Here is a 23,395-nt window from a genome sequence, read left to right as displayed (position 1 = left end):
GTACTGCGATGGATCCAAGTTCAGGGCTGCTTGGGATGTCGATCGCTGGGGCCCAGAGGCCGTCGTCGCTCCGACCGAATTGGACCTGTTTCATCCAACTTCTTCCCAGCAGCATTGGACCATCGCCGGCAACAATCCGCAAGGGGAGCTTGTTCATCGCGCCGCCCTGGGAGACCTGGACGAGCACGCTGCCAATGACTGGGATGGTGTCTTTGGTGTAGGTGAGCAGCTTTGCCTGGATAGGAGACAGCTTTGGTCGTTCAGCGGGATTGTTCCAAAGTTTTTCGAAGGTTATCTGGCTCATCAAAGACTGGCTCGCCCCTGTGTTGATCTCCATTGAAACTGGAACTCCTTTGATGTCCACTTCCATCTTCCACGGGGAACTCTCGGTGGAGCAGATATAAATTCCGTACTCTTCTTCCAGGGGTTGAGCAGCTTCGTCTTCATCAGTGTAGGAGCCCAAGTGATCAGCCATTTCTTCAGCGACGCGGTGAGCAAAGCTTTTTCTGCACATTCTCTGAAGGTGACCTTTCGCGTTGCAGCCTTTGCAGATATAGTCTTTGTAGCGGCACTGGTGGGCCCTGTGGTTTCCTCCACAGCGCCAGCATGGGGCTAGCCAGTTGGCCCCATGTGGCGGACTCAGGGTTGTGGGACTCGGGGCAGCATTTCTGCCTTTGAAAGTCGCCATTCTGTTCACTGCGCTCGGCGGTTTAAAGTCCTGGGTGTGCGTCATCATTCATTTGGAGTCGCAGACCAAAATCATGAAGGCCTGGCTCACTTTGATTGCCTTCTGCAGGGTGACTGTGATGTCCGCAGAGAGCAGTTTGTGGAGGAGGCCCTCGTGGCCGATCCCAATAACAAAAATGTCCCTTAGTGCTTCTGTGAGGTGGTCGCCAAAATCACACGGTGCAGCTAACCTTCTTACATCTGCAGCATACTTAGCAATTTCTTGGTCTTCTGGCCGCCAGTGAGTATAAAACCGGTGCCTGGCTGTGAGGATGCTTTCTTTGGGTTTCAGTTGCTCTTGTATTAAGGTTACAAGCTCCCCATAGCTCTTAGTTGTTGTCTTCGCTGGGGGTAGCAGGTCCCTGATGAGGCCGTGGATAGTTGGCCCACAACTACTAAGCAGGATGGACCTGCGCTTTTCGCCAGGGTGGCCGGTGAGTTCCCATCTAGGTCGTTGGCGATGAAGAAGTGTTCCTAACCTTTCCACGAAGGCGTCCAAATCTTCACCATCGGTGAATTGTTGAAAGTTGCTGAGATTAGACATGTTGTGCATGGAATTTGTGACCTCATCGCCATTTATTGTGTATGTAGGCACTCTGTTAATGACTCCACGAGGCAGAAGTATGGCACTTGAACTGTACAGACTAGTCCTTTTATTGCAGCTCCTAGAGTGAGGACACCAAGAGGTGAGCTCCCTTTTATACTGGGTTACCTGCAGTGTACAGGTGACCCTTAGGTCTCCAGCAGCAGCACCCTCTGGTGTACAGGTAAGGTATATACAGGTCTAGTGTTATCATATATCATTACATCATTGGCATGTATACATAACAACACGCACTTCAGGATGTAGTTAGAAACATAGAAATTTACAGCGCAGAAGGAGGCCATTTCGGCCAATCGTGTCCGCTCCGGCCGACAAAGAGCCGCACGGCCCTCGGTCAGCAGCCCTGAAGGTTACATATAAATCTATGAACAATAACAATGGCGGACAGGTAAAGAGCATCCGGCCCAACCAGTCCGCCTCACACAACTGCGATACCCCATGTATTGCAACATTTTACACTCCACCCCACCTGGAGCCATGTGATCTCCCGGAAGAGGCAAAAAAACAGATAAAAACCCAGGCCAATTGGGGAAACAAATCTGGGAAAATTCCTCTCTGACCCATCCAGGTGATCGAAACTAGTCCAGGAAACCACTCTGGTCGTATTAGATTCCCTGAAGTACTTACCATCGTGTCTGCGCCAGCCAACAAAAGGTTATCCAGTCTAATTCCACTTACCAGCTCTAGGTCCGTAACCCTGCAGGTTACGGCACTTCAAGTGCCCATCCAAGCACCTTTTAAATGTGGTGAGGGTTTGTCTCTACCACCGTTCCAGGCAGTAAGTTCCAAACTCCCACAACCCTCTGCGTGAAGAAGCTTCCCCTCAAATCCCTCTAAACCTTCCACCAACCACCTTAAACCTATGCCCCCTCGTAACTGACCTCTCCACCAAAGGAAATAGGCCTTTGCTATCCACTATATCCAGCCCCTCAAAGTTTTATACACCTCAATGAAGTCTCCCCTCAGCCTCCTCAGTTCCAAGGAGAACAAACCCAGCCTATCCAATCTGTCCTCATAGCTAAGATTCTCCATTCCAGGCAGCATCCTCGTAAATCTCCTCTGCAACCTCTCCAGTGCAATCATATTCTTCCTATAATACGGCGACCAGAACTGCATGCAGTATTCCAGCTGTGGCCTAACCAGTGTATTATACAATTTAAGCATAACCTCCCTGCTCTTGTATTCTATGCCTCGGCCAATAAAGACCAGCATTCCGTATGCCTTCTTAACCACCTGGCCTGTTACTTTCAGGGATCTGTGGACAAGCACTCCAAGGTCCCTTTATTCATCTACACTTTTAAGTGGCCTACCACTTAATATGTATACCCTTTCCTTATTAGCCCTCCCCAAGTGCATTACCTCACACTTCTCCGAATTAAATTCCATTTGCCACTGTTCTGCCCACCTGACCAGATTGATATCCTCCTGCAGTCCATAACTTTCCTCTTCATTATCAACCAAACAGCTAATTTTAGTGTCGTCTGCAAACTTCTTAATCATACCTCCTAGTTGAATGTGGCCTTGTAGTCACCTTTCCTAACCTCATGAGATCATTAAGTCTCTTAGGGCACTGTATCCAAGAGCGGCTGACAAAACCCCGACTGCTCTGGGGTGATCTCCAGCAATGCCCTCTTGGTATCTCTGGCTGCTCTTTTCCTGCCGCTGCCAAGGAATAGGACCTCCCTGCGTGCTCTGGCTCCCTGGACTAGGACCTCAATGGAGGTATCCAAGAACCTGGGCGCAGCCTTCTGTGTTGTAACTCCATTCTTGCTTGCACGCTCATAAATCTCTTCGGTATATAATAGACACCTCTCCTAAACACCTGTATATCTCCGCCAACAACCTTCAACTGGAATGTGTGCAAGGCTCCTTTAAATATATAAACTGAAAGCAGGTCATCGGTGATGTCATCAAACGCGCTCCACTTAATTGGCCGGGAAACGCACATGACTGTTTCAATTGATCCAATTCAGTTAAACACGCAGTGCAGAACGCGCTGTTGAAAACTGCGGGATGGCGACCCACTAGGTAACCCGCATGCATCTGTCCCCACTCTATGGGTTCTGACCACTGACTTAAGTTGGGGTTAGGTTCCACGGGAAGCAGACATTTCCAACTCCATGTGGGGGCCTACATAGTTGGTGTTGGCAGGCTATGTGACTGCATGGAGAATCACAACTGAGGCCGATTCAGTTCTCACCTGATAGATTTGTTCTGCCTTGTGAGGAGTGGGCAGGAGGTGCAGTGGGAGGAGAGTGCAGGAAGACGGAGGGGGGGGGGGGGGGGGGGGAGAGCCGGGGTGGCTGAAATCAGTGGTAGTCACAACTGTGAATTAAAATTGAAGCTGGGACCTTATGGTCTATATGGCTCAGTTACATGCCACATACACCAAATATCAGCTGGTGTCCATATCAGCTGAATCTGAGCTTCACAGAGCTGAGGAATGATCACTGACTCTGACTCCACTGCAGGTTCGAGTACATTAATGAAGGTGCCCTGAAGGTGAGTGCTCGGTGACCAAGATTCTGGATTAAGTGCACTGCCTCATGCCGCTGGGTTCATGAATTGTGATGAATGTAAGGTTCGACACAGCATGAAAAAATACATTTTGAACTTTAATTTTGCTGCCACAATAGGGCACTCTGGCAGTCAAACCAGCTCTCTGGATTTAGGAACCAGAGGAGATTGTGCACACTGATCCCTTTACTAGAGGAGAGATCTTCGGGCCCACATTTCCCCAGCTGCCTAGAGCGGCGTAGTTAGGGGTGGCACGCCGACTTTTTGGGGCAAAAAAAGCGCCAAAAATGTACCTGTTAATTTGGCCGCTCCTTCGTCGTCCGGATCCATCGTCGTGGCGCTGCAGAGCCTGCGGGGGAGGGGGCGGAGCTTCAGCTGCCCTGAGGGGGCGGGGCTTCAGCCCAGCCTCTTGTGGAGTGCCGGCAGGGTGATGCATATATGTTTGAGCGTGCACGCATGCGCAGTGCAACAGGAAGCTTGGCAATCGGCCAATTAAAGGGAGAGCGTCCTCAGTATCATTGGTAATGGACCATATATAAAGGTAAGGTTAAATATTGTTTTTTGTGTGGCGGAGGGAGTGGAAAGGGGTGCTGGATAGGTGGAAGAAAGGTGAGAAGTGTGATTTTTGAACATTATCTGAGTGTAAGTCCGATACACGAATGGCGCAAGAGTGTGCAAGACGAACAAAGAATTTCCTCCATGAGGAAGTGGAGAAACTAGTGACTGTCATTGAGGAGAAATGGCTGGAGCTGGATATCAGCATGAGTGGTCCATCAAAAGTTTCACCCAAGGAAATGAGAAGATGGAACCTAGTTGCAGAAGAATACTCCGCAGGGGTCAATACCGCAAGATCTGGAAGCCAGTGTAAGAAGAAATGGCAGGACGTTGGTCAAGTAGTGAGTGTAAGTAATATCTTCATCTTTAAATTGAATTGCAATGGAAAATGTGACTATCTGCATGTGTCCCACCCATCAGAAGCACACCATGTCTGAAAATTAATATTTTCCTCTTTGCAGAAGAAATTGGCCCACAACAAAAGGGGAAGACTTAGAACAGGAGGAGAGCCGCCAAATCTGCACCAACTGTCACCCTGGAACAGAGGGTTGCTGCCTTGCTGAGTCGCACCGGCAGAAAAAGAATCAGCTCTGCACAAGCTGGACCCACACACGAGGGTGAGGGCGAGTCATTAAAATGCATACTCGCCCTTCAAATCAATCTGCTGACTGGCTTGCTACGCGTGAGACTACTTATGCCACCCATCCTGCCCTCGCCTGTGCTGCTAACCATTTGACTGTTCTGTTTTTTTGCAGAAGACGACGACACTCCTCTACATCCTGAAGATCCACCAAAAGATCCAGATGCGTGCGCTGCAGAACAAGGCGGGTGGGGGAGTGGGGGAAGAGGGGTCCATGGAAATGTGTTTATGGGAGAATGCGGAGTGCGATATGGATCAGTCCATAGTACAGGGCATCACACTGCCAGAAACCTCCACGAGCTCCTCGGCAACATTCCATGGTTTCACACCTTCCGATGTTGCAGATCCCAGTGGTGGTTGTGAAATGCATGTTGGGACACACAGTCCCCCACCGTCCCAGCCTGCGCCTCACACTGGAGGGGTGCCACTAGGCAGACCCATGGCGAGGGGAAGGAGAAGCCGACCAGTCTCTCCTGAGATGTAGCCCTCAGCAGAGGTTAATAAGGTTGTGTCATTGGGCGAGGAGACCAATGCCCTCACAAGATCACTCTTGGCGGCCGTCAGTGGGGTGCGTGATGAGGTAGTGACACTGTCGGGTGAAATCTCAGCACTGAGACGGGAAGTGAGGGCAGGAATTTCAGAGGGTGTGCAAACGATGGCAGATACCATGAGGGAGCTAGCTTCTGCAATAAGGGCACAAAGGCCAGATACTCAAATGCCACTCCCACTTCAATCCACATACCAGCCACCAGTGTGACCCAAGCCGGGCCCCCAACCCCTCCACCCCCCCGTCACCAACCCTATGAGGAAGTGCACTTTCCCCGAGATGTGGGTGAGGGATGGGTGCAGCCTTTCTTTGCTGGTGTTGTTGAAGTGCACTGTAAAATATCCAATAAAAGATATTTTGCATTGAAACTGAATCATGCTCCATTAGGACCACGCAACATTTAGGAACAACTGTAAAAAGTAAAAATCCCTCACCCCTACTGTCATGTGTGCCTGCCGCCCCTAGCCCTAGCGGAAGGGCTAGCCGGTGTGTTCTGCAGTCGGCAAGGTAGGACTGCTCTATTTTCAGAAGCTGATTTACCTTTCATTTATTTTTGATGATTTTGTGCAGCTGTTGTGCTGAAGATGTTGTGCTGATGTGAAGGTCTTTAGTGCTTTAGAATCCTCTAACTCACCTCCCCCCAATCTCTGGCTACCTGCGCTGATTTCTTAAATGTAGGTAAAGTTTTTCTGTGCCTACGCAAGTGGCCACATACACTGGCCCAAGTTAGTTTAGAGTAACTTTCAGCTGGCCAAATTTGCTTCTATGGCCAGAAGAGGCGTAAGTGGCTTGTCACGCCCCCTTTTGGAGAGAACAAATGAAACTAGAAAAAACCTAACTAACTGACTTACACTGGAGAAAGTTAAATAGTGAAATTTGCGATTTTTAAGTTACTCCAAAAAAAGCTACTTACTCCAAAAAAAACGGGGCAACTCTTGGGGAAATTTGAGCCCTTCAATAGTATAAGCTGTACAACACAATGGGGCAAGATTTCCTGTGTGCTACATGCGATGAAATTAGTTTATGGTTTTCTTGCAGTGTTTACACAGGAAATCATACCAATAGTGGTCTGACAGATCATTTTGTCTGGGCTGACACCTTCTCCTCCCCACCCCCCGACCTTGAAAGCGCTGGTACAGTTTTATAGGTGGAAGCTGTCCTTGGATATCTCACCCAAGGAGCCATTCTTCATTTTGTAAATTTAGGGAATAAAAATCCCTTTCTGCAAACTTTTGGTAAAATGCATCGTTTACAAGATTTTCTCACTGTATCTTGTACTTTCTCTCCTGTACAGCAGTGCATACTCCTGACACACACAACCTGTGGGAGCTGCTGTCAGTTATTCAGTTTAAAAAAGTATATGGTCTGTGGATTCAGTATGTGGTTTTCAGCCAAAATTCTCGATGCATTGACAGATATTACAGTGTGGCTGTCTTGATGGTTGGGTTTATCAGGGGTTTGACACATTAACGCTGGAAGGAGTTTGATATAAATAGGATGAAGTGCACTACATACAGAATTAATAACTGTCTTAAATCACACATCAATTATTTATACAAATAAATGTCTACATCATGAAAAGATTTGGAGCTAATGGAACTATTCCAATTTGCTGAGTGTTTATATGTTACTGAGTCATATAGATCACAAGGTCCCACCTTCAATTTCAATTCAATTCACGGTTGCGATCACCACTGATTTCAGCAACTAGGCTCTGGAATTCACTCTGACCATCCTCACCAATCTACCTGTCACAGATGCATCTGCCCATGACTGTATTGGTAGGCGTTACCACCACATAGTCCTTGTGGAAACAAAGTCCCGTCTTCACACTGAGGTCACGCTCGTGTTGTGTTGCACTACCACCATGCTAAATGGGATAGATTCAGAACATCTGGCAGCTCAAAACTGGGTATCCATGAGGCGCTGTGGGCTATCAGCAGCAGTAGATTTGTATACCACCACAATCTATAACCTCATGGTCCGGCATATCACTCACTTGACCATTACCATCCAGGACAAAGCAACTTGCTTGATTGGCATTCCATCCACCATCGTAAACATTCACTCCCTCCTCCACCACCGATGTACTGTGGCTGCATTGTGTACCATCTACAAGATGCACTTCAACAACTTGCTAAGGATTCTTTAACAGCACCTCCCTAACCCACAACCTCTACCAGCTAGGACAAGGGTAGCAGACGCATGGGAACATCATCACCTGCAAGTTCCCTTCCAAGTCAGGCACCATCCTTCATCGTCACTGGGTCAAAATCCTGGAATTCCCTCCTTAACAGCACCTCATGGACAGACGCGGTTCAAGAAGGTGGCTCACCACATTTTCTCAAGGACAATTAGGGATGGGCAATAAATACTGGCCTCGCCAGCGACGTCCACATCCCATGAATGAATAAAAATAAGCCCCAGGTTTGGATTTCAAATTTGTCTCGAGTTAGCTGATTTTAGTCACAATGGCAAAAGACATGCTAAAAAGTAACTGCTTTTGCATGATAGAAATACTCGAGTATGCTATAATGTTCAGTACCACCCCCACCCCCCACTCCTGGAGGTACTTGCACTTCTCTATGGCATTGGGGCCTACAGGCATCCTCTGGTACCTCATCCAGGTATGGACCTAGTCAGCAGGCTATTTGACTATTGGGTCATTACCAGATCTTATCCTCACCCAAGATCTGGATGTACTTTCCACCAGAGGTCACTGGATAGTGATATGAGCTGATTTCCCCTTCTCAGCTAGAGTTGCTGATAACACGTCATGGCCCTTGTGCATCCCCAATTTTAATCGCTCCACCATTGGCGACTGTGCCTTCAGCTGCTTAGGCCCAAAGCTCTGGAATTCTCTCCCTAAACCTCATTGCCTCTCCTTTAAAATGCTCCTTAAAAGCTACCTCTTTGATCAAGCTGTTGGTCATCTGTCCTTGTATCTCCTTTTGTGCCTCGGTGTCAAATTATGTCTGATAATTGCTCCTGTGAAGCGCTGTTGGACGTTTTACCATGTTAAAGGCACTATATAAGTGCAAGTTATATTACCTGCCTGAGACCAGGTAACGGACAGTCCAAGGATGAAATTCATGACCTGTTCAGTGTCACTACAATGACTGGAGGAATTTTTCTCAGCTGCCACTGTAGCTTTCCCCCCACTCACACACACTCAAGTTTAATACATTTACCCATTACATATGCCAGTTAAAATTTGTTTAATGGAAGAACATCCTCTTAAGACAGGCTAATGAGATTTTGATGAGTTCCTCGATAAATTGAACATGCATTCACTAGTCATTCAATCATTTTGAGTACCTGTTTTCAGATCTAATTTAACAAAGAAGCTAGTTTTCTTTCATTGTTGGCTTTTTCCTTGCCTTGGGAAGGATGTAGAATTACCAGCTCTGCTGATCCCACCTCCCCGAATTGGAGCAAGGTACCATGTCTGTGTCATAAGGAGTGGAGAGCCAAGCACAGGCAGGTAACCCCCCATTGCCTTTGATGGGCCAACTTGGAAGGCAAGGTTTCAATGTGAACTGAATTCCATCCATTAGAACAAAAGCATTTGTGTGAAAGGCAACTCAGTAACAATATAGAAAATGCTAGAAATATACAACAGGCCTATCAGAGGATTCAGAAAACTGGTCTTAGGTGTAACCCTCCCTCCCCTGGTGGGGAGACAATGCAGTCAGTCCCTGCACTTTACACAGCTCTGATCACAAACCAATTGGAACAGGCACTTTTTAAACCGCTTAATGCCATTTCTTTTCTTATTTGCAAGTAGAGATGTGATTTGAAGACGTTGCTTCAAAAATAACAAATATGTTGTTCAATTTATTATCTATAACATTTCCAAAACCCCAAAAGAGGCACAAAGCAAAGCCAGAAAAAGGTATTCTGAGAAATTCCTATTGATCAATCTCCACATTATGAAGGGTCATGGTTGAAATCAGCTTTCAGTGTATTCAGCTCCACACCATCACTATTATCTTCAAACTTCTTTACCTTTTCTCCGCCTCACAATTCTAACCTGGGCACCTGCTTTACGCAAACTGCAAAATGTATTTTGGATTTTTTTGTCTTTCTCTCCCTCTGGGTGCGTGTGCCTTCTTATAACTACAGTCACTACAGCTAATACAGAGAACTGCTTCACAGGTTTGTGGAAAGCAGAATTGTTCTGGTGATGAATCGAATGCGACTGGGCCAGCGGTCGTGGGAGAATATACTTTTCTCGCTCAGTTGGAAGATATAAATTATAATTTAGATTGTGAAATGGTGACACACCCAACATCCCCCTTTTGAAAACATTCTTGCAACATCCTTGTACCAGCTGCAATGCGTTATGTTAATCTTGCAATGAGTTTAGCACCTCCAGTTTAAGACAATAACACCACAATTACTCAGTTACTAAATATCTAAATGTGGCAAGTAACATGCTGGTAGAATCAGATTTTGAAAAACATTGAAAATAAAAATCCAACCAGCAGGCATATATAATAGTTTAGTTCAGTGTTGATGCTGGTTGATGGGTTTATAATTGATTACATAATCTATATCATGAAAAAGCTGGTTATAAATCATTTCTCCAGCAGAATTCTAAAAATTGATTTAAAAATATTAGACTATTTGCTGTGTTCATGCAGGTTGGGGAATAGATTGGATCTATCTTTTAGTGCCCAGGCACTAGGTAGAGTACAGACTGGAAGCAGAGTAACGCTTCCTCTACTCTGCCCTAATCCCAACCTCAGAAAGAAGTTGCCTACAGTGCCAGAGGAGATGTTCATCGTATTCCCTTTTTGTGGATGCTCTCGAGGCTGCCAATTGGTTTCACATTACAGGCATTTCCTTGCAGTGGACTTGTGCCCATTGGTAACTGGGTATAATTACAAGTAGGATTCTTACAATGAGAGGTGCCATTCTCTCACTGGTATTGGCTGGATCAAATTCCAAGCCCAGAGGTGCCGTTCTCTCTTCCTGAATCCTGCAGTTATTTCTCTTACTGAATCGCCACTCAGTCACATTGCTACTGCGGTTCTGTCCCCTATTGATGGTATCAATGTTGGCTTTCTGTTCAGCAACTTCCCCCTTGCTGTTGGACATATCCAGCAGATCGATCAACAAAATATAGATGAGCATTTTGGATGCAATCCCATAAGATTGCAAATGGAGCATTGCATGTTTCCCATTTCCCTGCCAGCTCTCCCGAAGATGCTATGTGTTGCTGGGTTACTGTCCCATGGGCACAGGAAGCAAGAGGTCATTCTCCACGTGTGAACCCAGATAGTTTTCAGCTACTCAATTGGAGAATTAATGCTCACCAGAAACATCCCAGAACCTCATTTACCTCATTGCTAACTGCTTAACATCAACCAGATGTTTTTAGATCAGTGATCACTCCCAAATCTTTTTCTGTTCAGCATCTGTCAGTTACGTTATACTTGTTTGTTGTTATCTACTCCTACATGCTTTACCTTAAATCTATCTACATTTAAATACATTTGCATCTCATTCGAGCCACATAATTGGCCTAAGTCTCTCCAAGTCCTGCGACAGTTGGAGCTGGTGCTCTCCACTCTCTCTCCTGCGACAGTTGGAGCTGGTGCTCTCCACTCTCTCTCCTGCGACAGTGGGAACTGGTGCTCTCCACTCTCTCTCCTGCGACAGTGGGAACTGGTGCTCTCCACTCTCTGTCCTGCGACAGTTGGAGCTGGTGCTCTCCACTCTCTGTCCTGCGACAGTTTGAATTGGTGCTCTCCACTCTCTGTCCTGCGACAGTTTGAATTGGTGCTCTCCACTCTCTCTCCTGTGACAGTTTGAATTGGTGCTCTCCACTCTCTCTCCTGTGACAGTGGGAACTGGTGCTTTCCACTCTCTCTCCTGTGACAGTGGGAACTGGTGCTCTCCACTCTCTCTCCTGTGACAGTTGGAGCTGGTGTTCTCCACTCTCTCTCCTGCGACAGTTTGAATTGGTGCTCTCCACTCTCTCTCCTGTGACAGTGGGAACTGGTGCTTTCCACTCTCTCTCCTATGACAGTGGGAACTGGTGCTCTCCACTCTCTCTCCTGTGACAGTTGGAGCTGGTGCTCTCCACTCTCTCTCCTGCGACATTTGGAGCTGGTGCTCTCCACTCTCTCTCCTGCGACAGTTTGAATTGGTGCTCTCCACTCTCTCTCCTGTGACAGTGGGAACTGGTGCTCTCCACTCTCTCTCCTGTGACAGTTGGAACTGGTGCTCTCCACTCTCTCTTCCTGCGACAGTTGGAACTGGTGCTCTCCACTCTCTCTCCTGCGACAGTTGGAACTGGTGCTCTCCACTCTCTCTCCTGCGACAGTTGGAGCTGGTGCTCTCCACTCTCCCGTCCTGCGACAGTTGGAACTGGTGCTCTCCACTCTCTCTCTCCTGCGACAGTTGGAACTGGTGCTCTCCACTCTCTCTCCTGCGACAGTGGGAACTGGTGCTCTCCACTCTCTCTCCTGCGACAGTTGGAACTGGTGCTCTCCACTCTCTCTCCTGCGACAGTTGGAACTGGTGCTCTCCACTCTCTCTCCTGCGACAGTTGGAACTGGTGCTCTCCACTCTCTCTCCTGCGACAGTTGGAACTGGTGCTCTCCACTCTCTCTCCTGTGACAGTGGGAACTGGTGCTCTCCACTCTCTCTCCTGCGACAGTTGGAACTGGTGTTCTCCACTCTCTCTCCTGCGACAGTTGGAGCTGGTGCTCTCCACTCTCTCTCCTGCGACAGTTGGAACTGGTGCTCTCCACTCTCTCTCCTGCGACAGTTGGAGCTGGTGCTCTCCACTCTCCCGTTGGTGTAGGAGGGAGGGCTTTAGTTTCCTGAACAATTGGGACCGCTTCTGGGGAAGGTGGAACCTGTACAAGTCGGACAGGTTACACCTCAACAGAGATGGGACCAATGTTCTCGCGGGTGGTTTTGATAGTATGGTTGGGAGGGCTTTAAACTAGCTTGGCAGGTGGATGGGAACCCAGGAGAGGGCTCTGAGCTAGTTAGAGTGGGTGAGAGCTCAGATGAACAGAACCCCAAGAAAGAGTGCAAAAGGCAGGAGGTAACAGAGCAGAGTAGCACTGGGATAAGTGTAAACCACAAGGTGATAGGAAGGGACAATATGTATGAATATAAAGGGGCTGCAGGAGGGGTCAAAACTAAAAATCATGGTTTAAAAACTAGTATTAAAACACTCTACCTAAACGCACGCAGCATTCGAAATAAAGTAAATGAGTTGACGGCACAAATCATTACAAATGGGTATGATTTGGTGGCCATTACAGAAACGTGGTTGCAGGGTGGCCAAGACTGGGAATTAAACATACAGGGGTATCTGACAATTCAGAAAGATAGACAAGAAGGGTAAGGAGGTGGGGTAGCTCTGTTAATAAAGGATGATATCAGGGCAGTTGTGAGAGACGATATTGGCTCTAATGAACAAAATGTTGAATCATTGTGGGTGGAGATTAGAGATAGTAAGGAGAAAAAGTCACTGGTGGGCGTAGTTTATAGGCCCCCAAATAATAACTTCACGGTGGGGCGGGCAATAATCAAGGGAGTAATGGAGGCATGTGAAAAAGGAACAGCAGTAATCATGGGGGATTTTAACCTACATATCGATTGGTCAAATCAAATCGCACGGGGTAGCCTTGAGGAGGAATTCATAGAATGCATACGGGATTGTTTCTTAGAACAGTATGTTACAGAACCTACAAGGGAGCAAGCCATCTTAGATCTGGTCCTGTGTAATGAGACAGGAATAATAAACGATCTCCTAGTAAAAGATCCTCTCGGAATGAGTGATCATAGTATGGTTGAATTTGTAATACAGATTGAGAGTGAGGAAGTAGTGTCTCAAACGAGCGTACTATGCTTCTATGCTTAAACAAAGGGGACTACAGTGGGATGAGGGCAGAGTTGGCTAAAGTAGACTGGGAACACAGACTAAACGGTGGCACAATTGAGGAACAGTGGAGGACTTTTAAGGAGCTCTTTCATAGTACTCAACAAAAATATATTCCAGTGAAAAAGAAGGGCGGTAAGAGAAGGGATAACCAGCCGTGGATAACCAAGGAAATAAAGGAGAGTATCAAATTAAAAACCAATGCTATAAGGTGGCCAAGGTTAGTGGGAAACTAGCAGATTGGGAACATTTTAAACGACAGCAAAGAATGACTAAGAAAGCAATAAAGAAGGTGAAGATAGATTACGAATGTAACCTTGCGCAAAACATAAAAACAAATAGTAAAAGCTTTTACCGATATATAAAACAGAAAAGAGTGACTAAAGTAAATGTTGGTCCCTTAGAAGATGAGAAAGGGGATTTAATAATGGGAAATGTGGAAATGGCTGAGACCGTAAACAATTATTTTGCTTCGGTCTTCACAGTGGAAGACACGAAAACCATGCCAAAAATTGCTGGTCACGGGAATGTGGGAAGGAAGGACCTTGAGACAATCACTATCACTAGGGAGGTAGTGCTGGACAGGCTAATGGGACTCAAGGTGGACAAGTCCCCCTGGTCCTGATGAAATGCATCCCAGGGTATTAAAAGAGATGACGGAAGTTATAGCAGATGCATTCGTTATAATCTACCAAAATTCTCTGGACTCTGGGGAGGTGCCATTGAATTGGAAAGCAGCTAATGTATTGCCTCTGTTAAAAAAGGGGGCAGACAAAAGGCAGGTAACTATAGGCCGGTTAGTTTAACATCTGTAGTGGGGAAAATGTTTGAAGCTATCATTAAGGAAGAAATAGCGGGACATCTAGATAGGAATAGTGCAATCAAGCAGACGCAACATGGATTCATGAAGGGGAAATCATGTGTAACTAATTTACTGGAATTCTTTGAGGATATAACGAGCATGGTGGATAGAGGTGTACCGATGGATGTGGTGTCTTTAGATTTCCAAAAGGCATTTGATAAGGTGCCACACAAAAGGTTACTGCAGAAGATAAAGGTACGCGGAGTCAGAGGAAATGTATTAGCATGGATCGAGAATTGGCTGGCGAACAGAAAGTAGAGAGTCGGGATTAATGGGTCCTTTTCGGGTTGGAAATCGGTGGTTAGTGGTGTGCCACAGGGATCGGTGCTGGGACCACAACTGTTTACAATATACATAGATGACCTGGAAGAGGGGACAGAGTGTAGTGTAACAAAATTTGCAGATGACACAAAGATTAGTGGGAAAGTGGGTTGTGTAGAGGACACAGAGAGGCTGCAAAGAGATTTAGATAGGTTAAGCGAATGGGCTAAGGTTTGGCAGATGGAATACAATGTCGGAAAATGTGAGGTCAGCCACCTTGGGGAAAAAAAAACAGTAAAAGGGAATATTATTTGAATGGGGAGAAGTTACAACATGCTGTGGTGCAGAGGGACCTGGGGGTGCATGAATCCCAAAAAGTTAGTTTGCAGGTGCAGCAGGTAATCAGGAAGGCGAATGGAATGTTGGCCTTCATTGCGAGAGGGATGGAGTACAAAAGCAGGGAGGTCCTGCTGCAACTGTACAGGGTATTGGTGAGGCCGCACCTGGAGTACTGCGCGCAGTTTTGGTCACCTTACTTAAGGAAGGGTATACTAGCTTTGGAAGGGGTACAGAGACGATTCACTAGGCTGATTCCGGAGATGAGGGGGTTACCTTATGATAGATTGAGTAGACTGGGTCTTTACTCGTTGGAGTTCAGAAGGATGAGGGGTGATCTTATAGAAACACTTAAAATAATGAAGGGGATAGACAGGATTAAGGCAGAGAGGTTGTTTCCACTGGTCGGGGAGACTAGAACTAGGGGGCACAGCCTCAAAATACGGGGGAGCCAATTTAAAACCGAGTTGAGAAGGAATTTCTTCTCCCAGAGGGTTGTGAATCTGTGGAATTCTCTGCCCAAGGAAGCAGTTGAGGCTAGCTCATTGAATATATTCAAATCACAGATAAGATAGATTTTTAACCAATGAGGGAATTAAGGGTTATGGGGAGCGGGCGGGTAAGTGGAGCTGAGTCCACGGCCAGATCAGCCGTGATCTTGTTGGGTGGCGGAGCAGGCTCGAGGGGCTAGATGGCCTACTCCTGTTCCTAATTCTTATGTTCTTATTAATGTTGGGGAAGTCCAGAACCAGGGTTCACAATCTAAGGATAAGGGGTAAGCATTTAGGACCGAGATGAGGAAAAACTTCTTCACCCAGAGAGTGGTTAACCTGTGGAATTCTCTGCCACGGAAAGTTGTTGAGGCCAATTCACTAAATATATTCAAAAAGGAGTTAGATGTAGTCCTTACTACTAGGGGGATCAAGGGGTATGGCGAGAAAGCAGGAATGGGGTACTGAAGTTGCATGTTCAGCCATGAACTCATTGAATGGCGGTGCAGGCTCGAAGGGCCGAATGGCCTACTCCTGCACCTATTTTCTATGTTTCTATGTTTAAAGATAGTCAATCTCCCTTTCTGCTTGTTACGTGCCATTAAGGTTTTGGTCACCAGCAAATTTACTACTATTGCCTATATCATTCACAAATATTGTAACTAGCTGGGGACCCATAACAAATCCCTGTAGAACACCACTGGTTACTTTCCCCAGGCAGATTATTTTCCACTTATCACCACTCCCTTCTGTTGCTGAACAAATTCTCAATCCATTGAGACAGTTTGTCATCTATTCTGTGAGATCTAACCTTCCCTACTTGCCTCATATGAAGAACTCTGTTGAATACTTTATGAAAATCCAACAACATTTACCTAATTACCAGTGTCCATGACTTAGTTATCTCTGTAGTTCGTAGGACAGTTTCAAAAAATACTTTTCCCATTATGATGCTGAACAGTAAATTTTGCAGTACTGTTCGGTTGACGTTATCGCAGCAGTAAAGAAGAATGATACGAATCCCAGTGATAAAACTTCATCTGAAGATTGTAGTCAGAATGGGTGCATTTAGACAAGGTTAATCTTATGTTGATTTATATTTAAAATAACTGCCTAGTAGAAAGTTCACAGTATTTAAAGGTTTATTTCAAAAAGTTTATTTAAAAAAGTAAGATACTGCAGATATGTACAAAGTTTGCAGAAACAGAAATTGAGAGTAGAAAACTCAAGTACAGGCAGAGAGTGGAACTCAAATATTGCGGTGGGAGCTGGGATTCTAAATGTTTTCGACAGTCAAAATACAGTCAGATCGACATAAATATCAGCAAAACATCCCAGTATTAGTCAATCAAAATGCAAGAACAGCGCCACATGATCAGTAACTGAGTCAAGGTGACAATCCCAACTGTTGATTGGTTGATGACCACTCACAGGAATGCCCTATACTGGATTGTGGATTTATGCCTGCGATTCCCCACACTGAGCTCCTGATTTCAATCACACTACTGTGGGAAGTTGCCAAATAAGAGGAAACTTCAACACAGGAAGAGGGAAGGCCACAGAGCTAGGATTCCTTTTGAACTTTAAGTTCCACATGAATTCCAGGATAGCCAAACTTGCTATCACCTTTTGGGAAGAGGGTTGCCCTGCAGCTCTGGTGATGTCCCACAGCTGGATACCACTGCTCTAAATTACCAAACGAGTACATCCTGTAGAGGCAGTAAATGTTCATTGTGCTTTGTATTCAAACCTCAGCTCTTTGGGTTTAATCAGAACAGGAGCTATCTACCGGAGTATTAATTGGGTCTCCCAATGCCAAGAATGAATGCATCTGGCAAGTTTACACTGGGGCCGCTACTGGTATGAGGCCCATGTGTCAGGAATCAATATAGCCAACAGGCCAACAAGGACCGTGTAAAAGCAGCTCAAGAAACATCTGGCTTAAGTAAACCTGATAATGTGCAAATGGGAAGAAGCACATGATACAACACCTCTGACCTCTAAGCTCAGCGCAAATAGTTCAAATTAAACAGATTCATGTGGGAGCACAATCGGAAATGCTTGAGGGTACCAGTTCATTTTACAAAGTCTATGAATGTATGCATTGATATAATACTAACAAAAACCTGACTCTCACTGCCACATGATTTGCAGCACTTTCTCTCTCCATCTCTTCCACTTATGTCTGTTTGGTCAGAACTTGCACTGAAAAATCATACAAATCTCTATTGATCTTCTTCAACGTCTTTATTTCATCCTCCAGCTCAGCCACTCTAATCTTTGTGTTCTCGCCATCTCCCAGCATATGCTGCAAGGGAAAATAAAAATGTATCTGAACAATTTATTGCAGACTTCCCCACAATTTTTATATTAACGGTAAAGATTTTAATGAACTCATATGAAAGGATAAGTAAGATTGAATAAAAGCACAAAGCTGGAAATCAAAAATTATTTTAAAATTGGAAATATACAGCAGGCCCACCAGGAAAAAGCCAAGCTGACTGTTTGTGTATGCTCTGAATATTTACACTCAAAACAAACTATTTTTCTTTAAAGATGCTGATAGACTTGCTCTTTATTTCTAGCATGTTTTTGTTGTATAAAAAACTATTCTTCAGTCACCGGAGAAACAACTTTATGTCGAAAACTGGTGGTTTTATAGCTCCAATATGAAGCCAGACTGGGATATAATGACCGTTGAGAATAACTTTTGACTGTGTGGACTTTGCCTTGTAATTTATACTGAGAAACCCGGGTGAAGGATATCAGCAGCATATTAGAAGTTTGTCGAGGGAAGGGAAGACTGAGGAAGTGAGGAGTTCCACAGTTTTGAGATCCTAGGAGACAATGAGATGAATCTTGATCTCAACACTGTGAGGATACAGGGTGAAGAATATTCTTCCTGCAGCATATGCTGGGAGATGGTAAGAACACAAAAATTAAGAGTGGCTGAGCTGGAGGATGAAGGAAAGTTCTTTGAGGATGTAAGGAGCAGGGTGGATAAGGGGAAACCAGTGGATGTGGTGTATTTGGAGTTCCAGAAAGAATTCGATAAGGTGCCACATTAAAGGTTACTGCACAAGATAAGAGCTCATGGGATTGGTGGTAATATACTAGCATGGATAGAGGATTGGTTAACTAACAGAAAAGAGAGAGTCGGGTTGGCAAACGGTAACTAGTGGGGTGCCACAGGGATCGGTGCTGGGGCCTCAACTATTTACAATCTATATGAATGACTTGGACGAAGGGATCGAGTGCAATGTAACCAAGTTTGCTGATGATACAAAGATGGGTGGGAAAGCAAGTTGTGAGGAGGACTCAAAGAATCGACAAAGGGATAAAGACAGGCTAACTGAGTGGGCAAACATTTGGCAGATGGAGTATAATGTGGGAAAGTGTGAGGTTATCCACTTTGGCAGAAAAAATAAAAAAACAAATTATTATTTAAATGGAGAGAGATTACAAAATGTTGGGCGTCCTAGTGCATGAAACACAAAAAGTTAGTATGCAGCAAATAATCACCTTCTACATTACCCATCAAGCACATCCTAGGCCAGGTGAAACACTGTTTAGATGAAGCGTAAAGCTGCCTCTCTGCTCCAACAATGTGTCTTAGGCCCAACCTCAGAAGTGCACCCCCTACTGCACACGTGTGATATTTTTCCACTGCCCATGGAAGCCATTCTGTGTTTTTTTTTGGCGAGACCGTCATGCTGAATTAGGGGCTGTTTTGTGCTATGGGTCTGTGCCAACTGGAAATTGGATTGAAACTGCAGAAACTCATTTCACAAGGAATCTTTGGAAGCGACTGAGGGAGAATCTAGTACAGATTTTAAACTACACATGACAAAGAATCTATTAAAGTCATGCAAACCTTATCTGCTGCAGCACACATAACAGAATATAAATCCTCCGTTTTTTCCAGGTAACTTTCTTGATCCTCCTGTTGAGAGATACAGGAAAAGAAATTCACCATTGAATCATAAATGATATATACTCCAATCATGACAAGAATTACTCCAAGGAAGTGTTGCACGATGCATTGTATACAGCAGAAAATGCCCAGATCTCTGCACAGCTATGAATTACTTATTCAGACATGGAAGCTCTGTTCAATGATGTCTGAATGCTGGCTGACGTTATAGTTTTCCAACAGCAAACAGATCATTAATATTGTTATTAAAGTTGCACTGCACCCAGATCGAAGCCAGAGAGGGTCTGAGATGGGCTCCTCTAGGTTTCACACACTTCTGTTAAACTGAATCAAACTGTAATCATTAGATATACTGCAAATTCTGGCCCAGCAAACTGCACCCCAGAGAGAGTCAGCACCTGGGGGACTGTACCCCAGTGAGGGTCAGCACCCAGGAACTGTACCCCAGAGAGAGTCAGTATCCGGGGAACTGTACCCCAGTATCCGGGGAACTGTACCCCAGTGAGAGTCAGCACCCGGGGAACTGTATCCCAGTGAGAGTCAGCACCCGGGGAACTGTACCCCAGTGAGGGTCAGCACCCGGGGAACTGTACCCCAGTGAGGGTCAGCACCCGGGGAACTGTACCCCAGTGAGGGTCAGCACCGGGGGAACTGTACCCCAGTGAGTCAGCACCCGGGAAACTGTACCCCAGTGAGAGTCAGTATCCTGGAACTGTACCCCAGTGAGAGTCAGTATCCGGGGAACTGTACCCCAGTGAGAGTCAGTATCCTGGAACTGTACCCCAGTGAGAGTCAGTATCCGGGGAACTGTACCCCAGTGAGAGTCAGCATCCGGGAACTGTACCCCAGTGAGAGTCAGCATCCGGGAACTGTACCCCAGTGAGAGTCAGTATCCTGGAACTGAACCCCAGTGAGAGTCAGTATCCTGGAACTGTACCCCAGTGAGAGTCAGTATCCGGGGAACTGTACCCCAGTGAGAGTCAGTATCCGGGGAACTGTACTCCAGAGAGAGTCAGTATCCGGGGAACTGTACTCCAGAGAGAGTCAGTATCCAGGGAACTGTACCCCAGTGAGTCAGTACCCGGGGAACTGTACCCCAGTGAGAGTCAGTACCCGGGGAACTGTACCCCAGTGAGAGTCAGTATCCTGGAACTGAACCCCATTGAGAGTCAGTATCCTGGAACTGTACCCCAGTGAGAGTCAGTATCCGGGGAACTGTACCCCAGTGAGAGTCAGTATCCGGGGAACTGTACTCCAGTGAGAGTCAGTATCCGGGGAACTGTACTCCAGTGAGAGTCAGTATCCGGGGAACTGTACCCCAGTGAGAGTCAGTACCCGGGGAACTGTACCCCAGTGAGAGTCAGTATCCGGGGAACTGTACCCCAGTGAGAGTCAGTATCCGGGGAACTGTACCCCAGTGAGAGTCAGTATCCGGGGAACTGTACCCCAGTGAGAGTCTGCACCCAGGGAACTGTACCTCTGCAGGAGTCAGTGGCCGGAGAACTGTGTTTCGGAGTTCCAGAGTTTTGAGAACATTGGAAAGAATGAATGAATTACAATAGGAAATGGTGCAATAAATTTTGGTTTCAATACACGAGGAAGGAGACTGGAATATTTGGAGTTTAGGAGGAACAAGAGGGGAAAGTTTGGAGAAGCAATGACCATAGTAATATTGATAAAACAGAGAAAGGCAGGAAAGTGTGCGACAGGTTGGGATGGACAGAACATTTTTTGACCAGACTCTCACACAAGTTAAATATACAGAGTACATACAATGCAAAAAGAAAAACAGGGGACCGGGAACCAATCTGATTACAGTGGGAGTGTTTAAATATTTAAATATGCATTTTTCAAATTAATCTCATTGGAATGCAATTTTGTTAAAATGCATTAAATGTTTGTAGGTTCCAGCATTTATTGCTTTTAATGTTGAAGCAACCTCCCGAGTACCTCGGATTTATTCATTATAAGAACATAAGAATTAGGAGCAGAAGGAGGCCATTTTTCCCCTTGAGCCTGCTCCACCATTCAGTAAGATCATGGCTAATCATCGACCTGAACTCCACTTTCCTGCACTATCTCCATATCCCTTGATTCCCTTAATATTCAAAAATCTATCGATTTCTGTCATGAATATATTCAACAACTGAGCAACTACAGCCCCCTGGGGTAGAGAATTCCAAAGATTCACCACCCTCTAAGTGAAGACATTTTTCCTCATCTCAGTCCAAAATGGACGATCCCTTATTCTGAGATTGTGACTAACAGTTCTTATTGTATAACTTTGTTGGAAATTTAGACACATCACCTTAGAGTTCTAAACAATTCACTTGAAATGTAATTTCCTGAAAAAAAAAGCCAAGGAGATTGGTTAGGCCCGATCTTTCCTTTCTGAATTCATATTCACAACTATTTGTTCGGTTATTATTGTGCAGGCAAGTTAATAACATTATCTTACACTGTATAGAAGACTACTGGATCTGTACTTTATTGCATCTGCTTCATCATCCTTTTACATTAGCCTGTTTCTAATCTACTGGGACTTCTCCAGTGTTCAGTGACTCCCTCAGTATATCTGTTAGTGGTTCACCAATCTCCCCACTCGTCTCTCTCTCTCAGTACCCTAGGATAAATACTGTTTATCCCTGGGGATTTATGTAAATAGAAAAATTAAAATTGGATTGAAACTTAAAAGTATGATAAAAGTAGAAACAATATTCAAAATACCATGAGGGGAATAGAGCACTGGTTAGGTGAAAAGGGAGATGAGAAGGCTAGAAGGGAAAATGAAAAAAGGCCAATGAATAATATAAAATGAATCAGCGAGCGCTTTTATAAGCCCATAAAAAGTAAAATAGTTAAAAAGTGGGACCACTCAAGGATATAAAAATAAACCTGGTCATGGCAGACAAAGATATGGCACAGATATATTAATTAAATATTGTAGGACAGAATTTCCATGGGGTTCTTCCACTGTAATTTTGGTGGAATATCAGTGGAAAACTTGGAGAAATGGCGTAAACAGCCGATTTTAGTTGCTTGCGCGGTTTCTCCAGGGGCTCCACCAATCTCTCGATGGAGAATCGCTGCAGAAACTCCAGGCGTTTGTGTCAGCGTTTACAAATGATGATAGATGTGAGACTGTCGGTGCATCAAAGGAAGATATGGAACGATCGTCAGCTGTGGACAAACTCTCAGAATCCATAATTTGTGATAAAAGTATGGCAGCCAGCAAGAATTTGGCTTTGCATTTTTTTTCAAGCAACCAACCAAATGGACAAAAGGGGAATGCAGCATATGTGATGTACATCGAGTGTCAGAAAATGATCAATAAGGTACAGGTGTAAGGCAAGAGAAAAATGCAGTACATTTATCAATGGATAATACAGGAAGCAAGGTTAAAGCTATTTGGTGTTGCTTGGAATGTAGAATAGCTGAAAGTGCACCCCCAGAAATCACTGGTGGACCCACTTTTTTTCCTTGGTATATACAAGTGATTTAGGAGTAGAACATGAAATAGAAGCAGGTGTAGGCCATACTGCCCCTCGAACCTGCTCCGCCATTCAATAAGATCATGGCTGATCTACCTCATCTCCACTTTCCTGCCCTAACCCCATAATCGCTTGATTACATTAAGAGTCCAAAAATCAATCAATCTCAGTCTTGAATATACTCAACAATTGAGCATCTACAGCCCTCTGGGGTAGAGAATTCCAAAGATTCACCACCCTCTAGAAGAAATCTCTCCTCATCTCAGTCCTGAGTCTATGACCCTTAGTTAGAGGCGCTCCAGACGGGGAAACAGCTTCTCAACAGCTACCCTGTCAAGCTGTCTTAGAATTTTATATGTTATGGACTTGGGTAGAGGAGCACATCATCAAATTTGCTGATTACACAAAAGCGGATTTGTCAAACAGTAAGAGTTCAGGAGGACATAGAGAGTGGATTGGGCGACAGGTGGCAGAAGTGCAAAGTAATACATTTTTGGAGAAAAAACAAAGAATCGGGGTAAA

At 45.3% G+C, this 23,395-nt stretch overlaps 1 protein-coding gene across 1 annotated transcript in view; it reads right to left on the bottom strand.

The window, feature by feature from the left end:
- Positions 1 to 16,572: 16,572 nt before the first annotated feature.
- Positions 16,573 to 23,395, bottom strand: part of wdr18 (WD repeat domain 18) — a 221,112-nt gene continuing 214,289 nt past the window's right edge. The window contains exons 9-10 of the mRNA XM_070860856.1: positions 19,323 to 19,391; positions 16,573 to 17,756 (exon numbers count right to left, since the gene is read on the bottom strand). Coding sequence (XP_070716957.1) covers positions 17,628 to 17,756; positions 19,323 to 19,391 — 198 coding nt within the window. The 3' untranslated portion in view covers positions 16,573 to 17,627. The remainder of the gene's footprint in view (positions 17,757 to 19,322; positions 19,392 to 23,395) is intronic.

This window comes from Pristiophorus japonicus, chromosome 18 (assembly GCF_044704955.1).
Source record: "Pristiophorus japonicus isolate sPriJap1 chromosome 18, sPriJap1.hap1, whole genome shotgun sequence".
Classification (NCBI taxonomy): domain Eukaryota; kingdom Metazoa; phylum Chordata; class Chondrichthyes; family Pristiophoridae; genus Pristiophorus; species Pristiophorus japonicus.
This window is presented reverse-complemented; position numbering and strand designations above follow the sequence as displayed.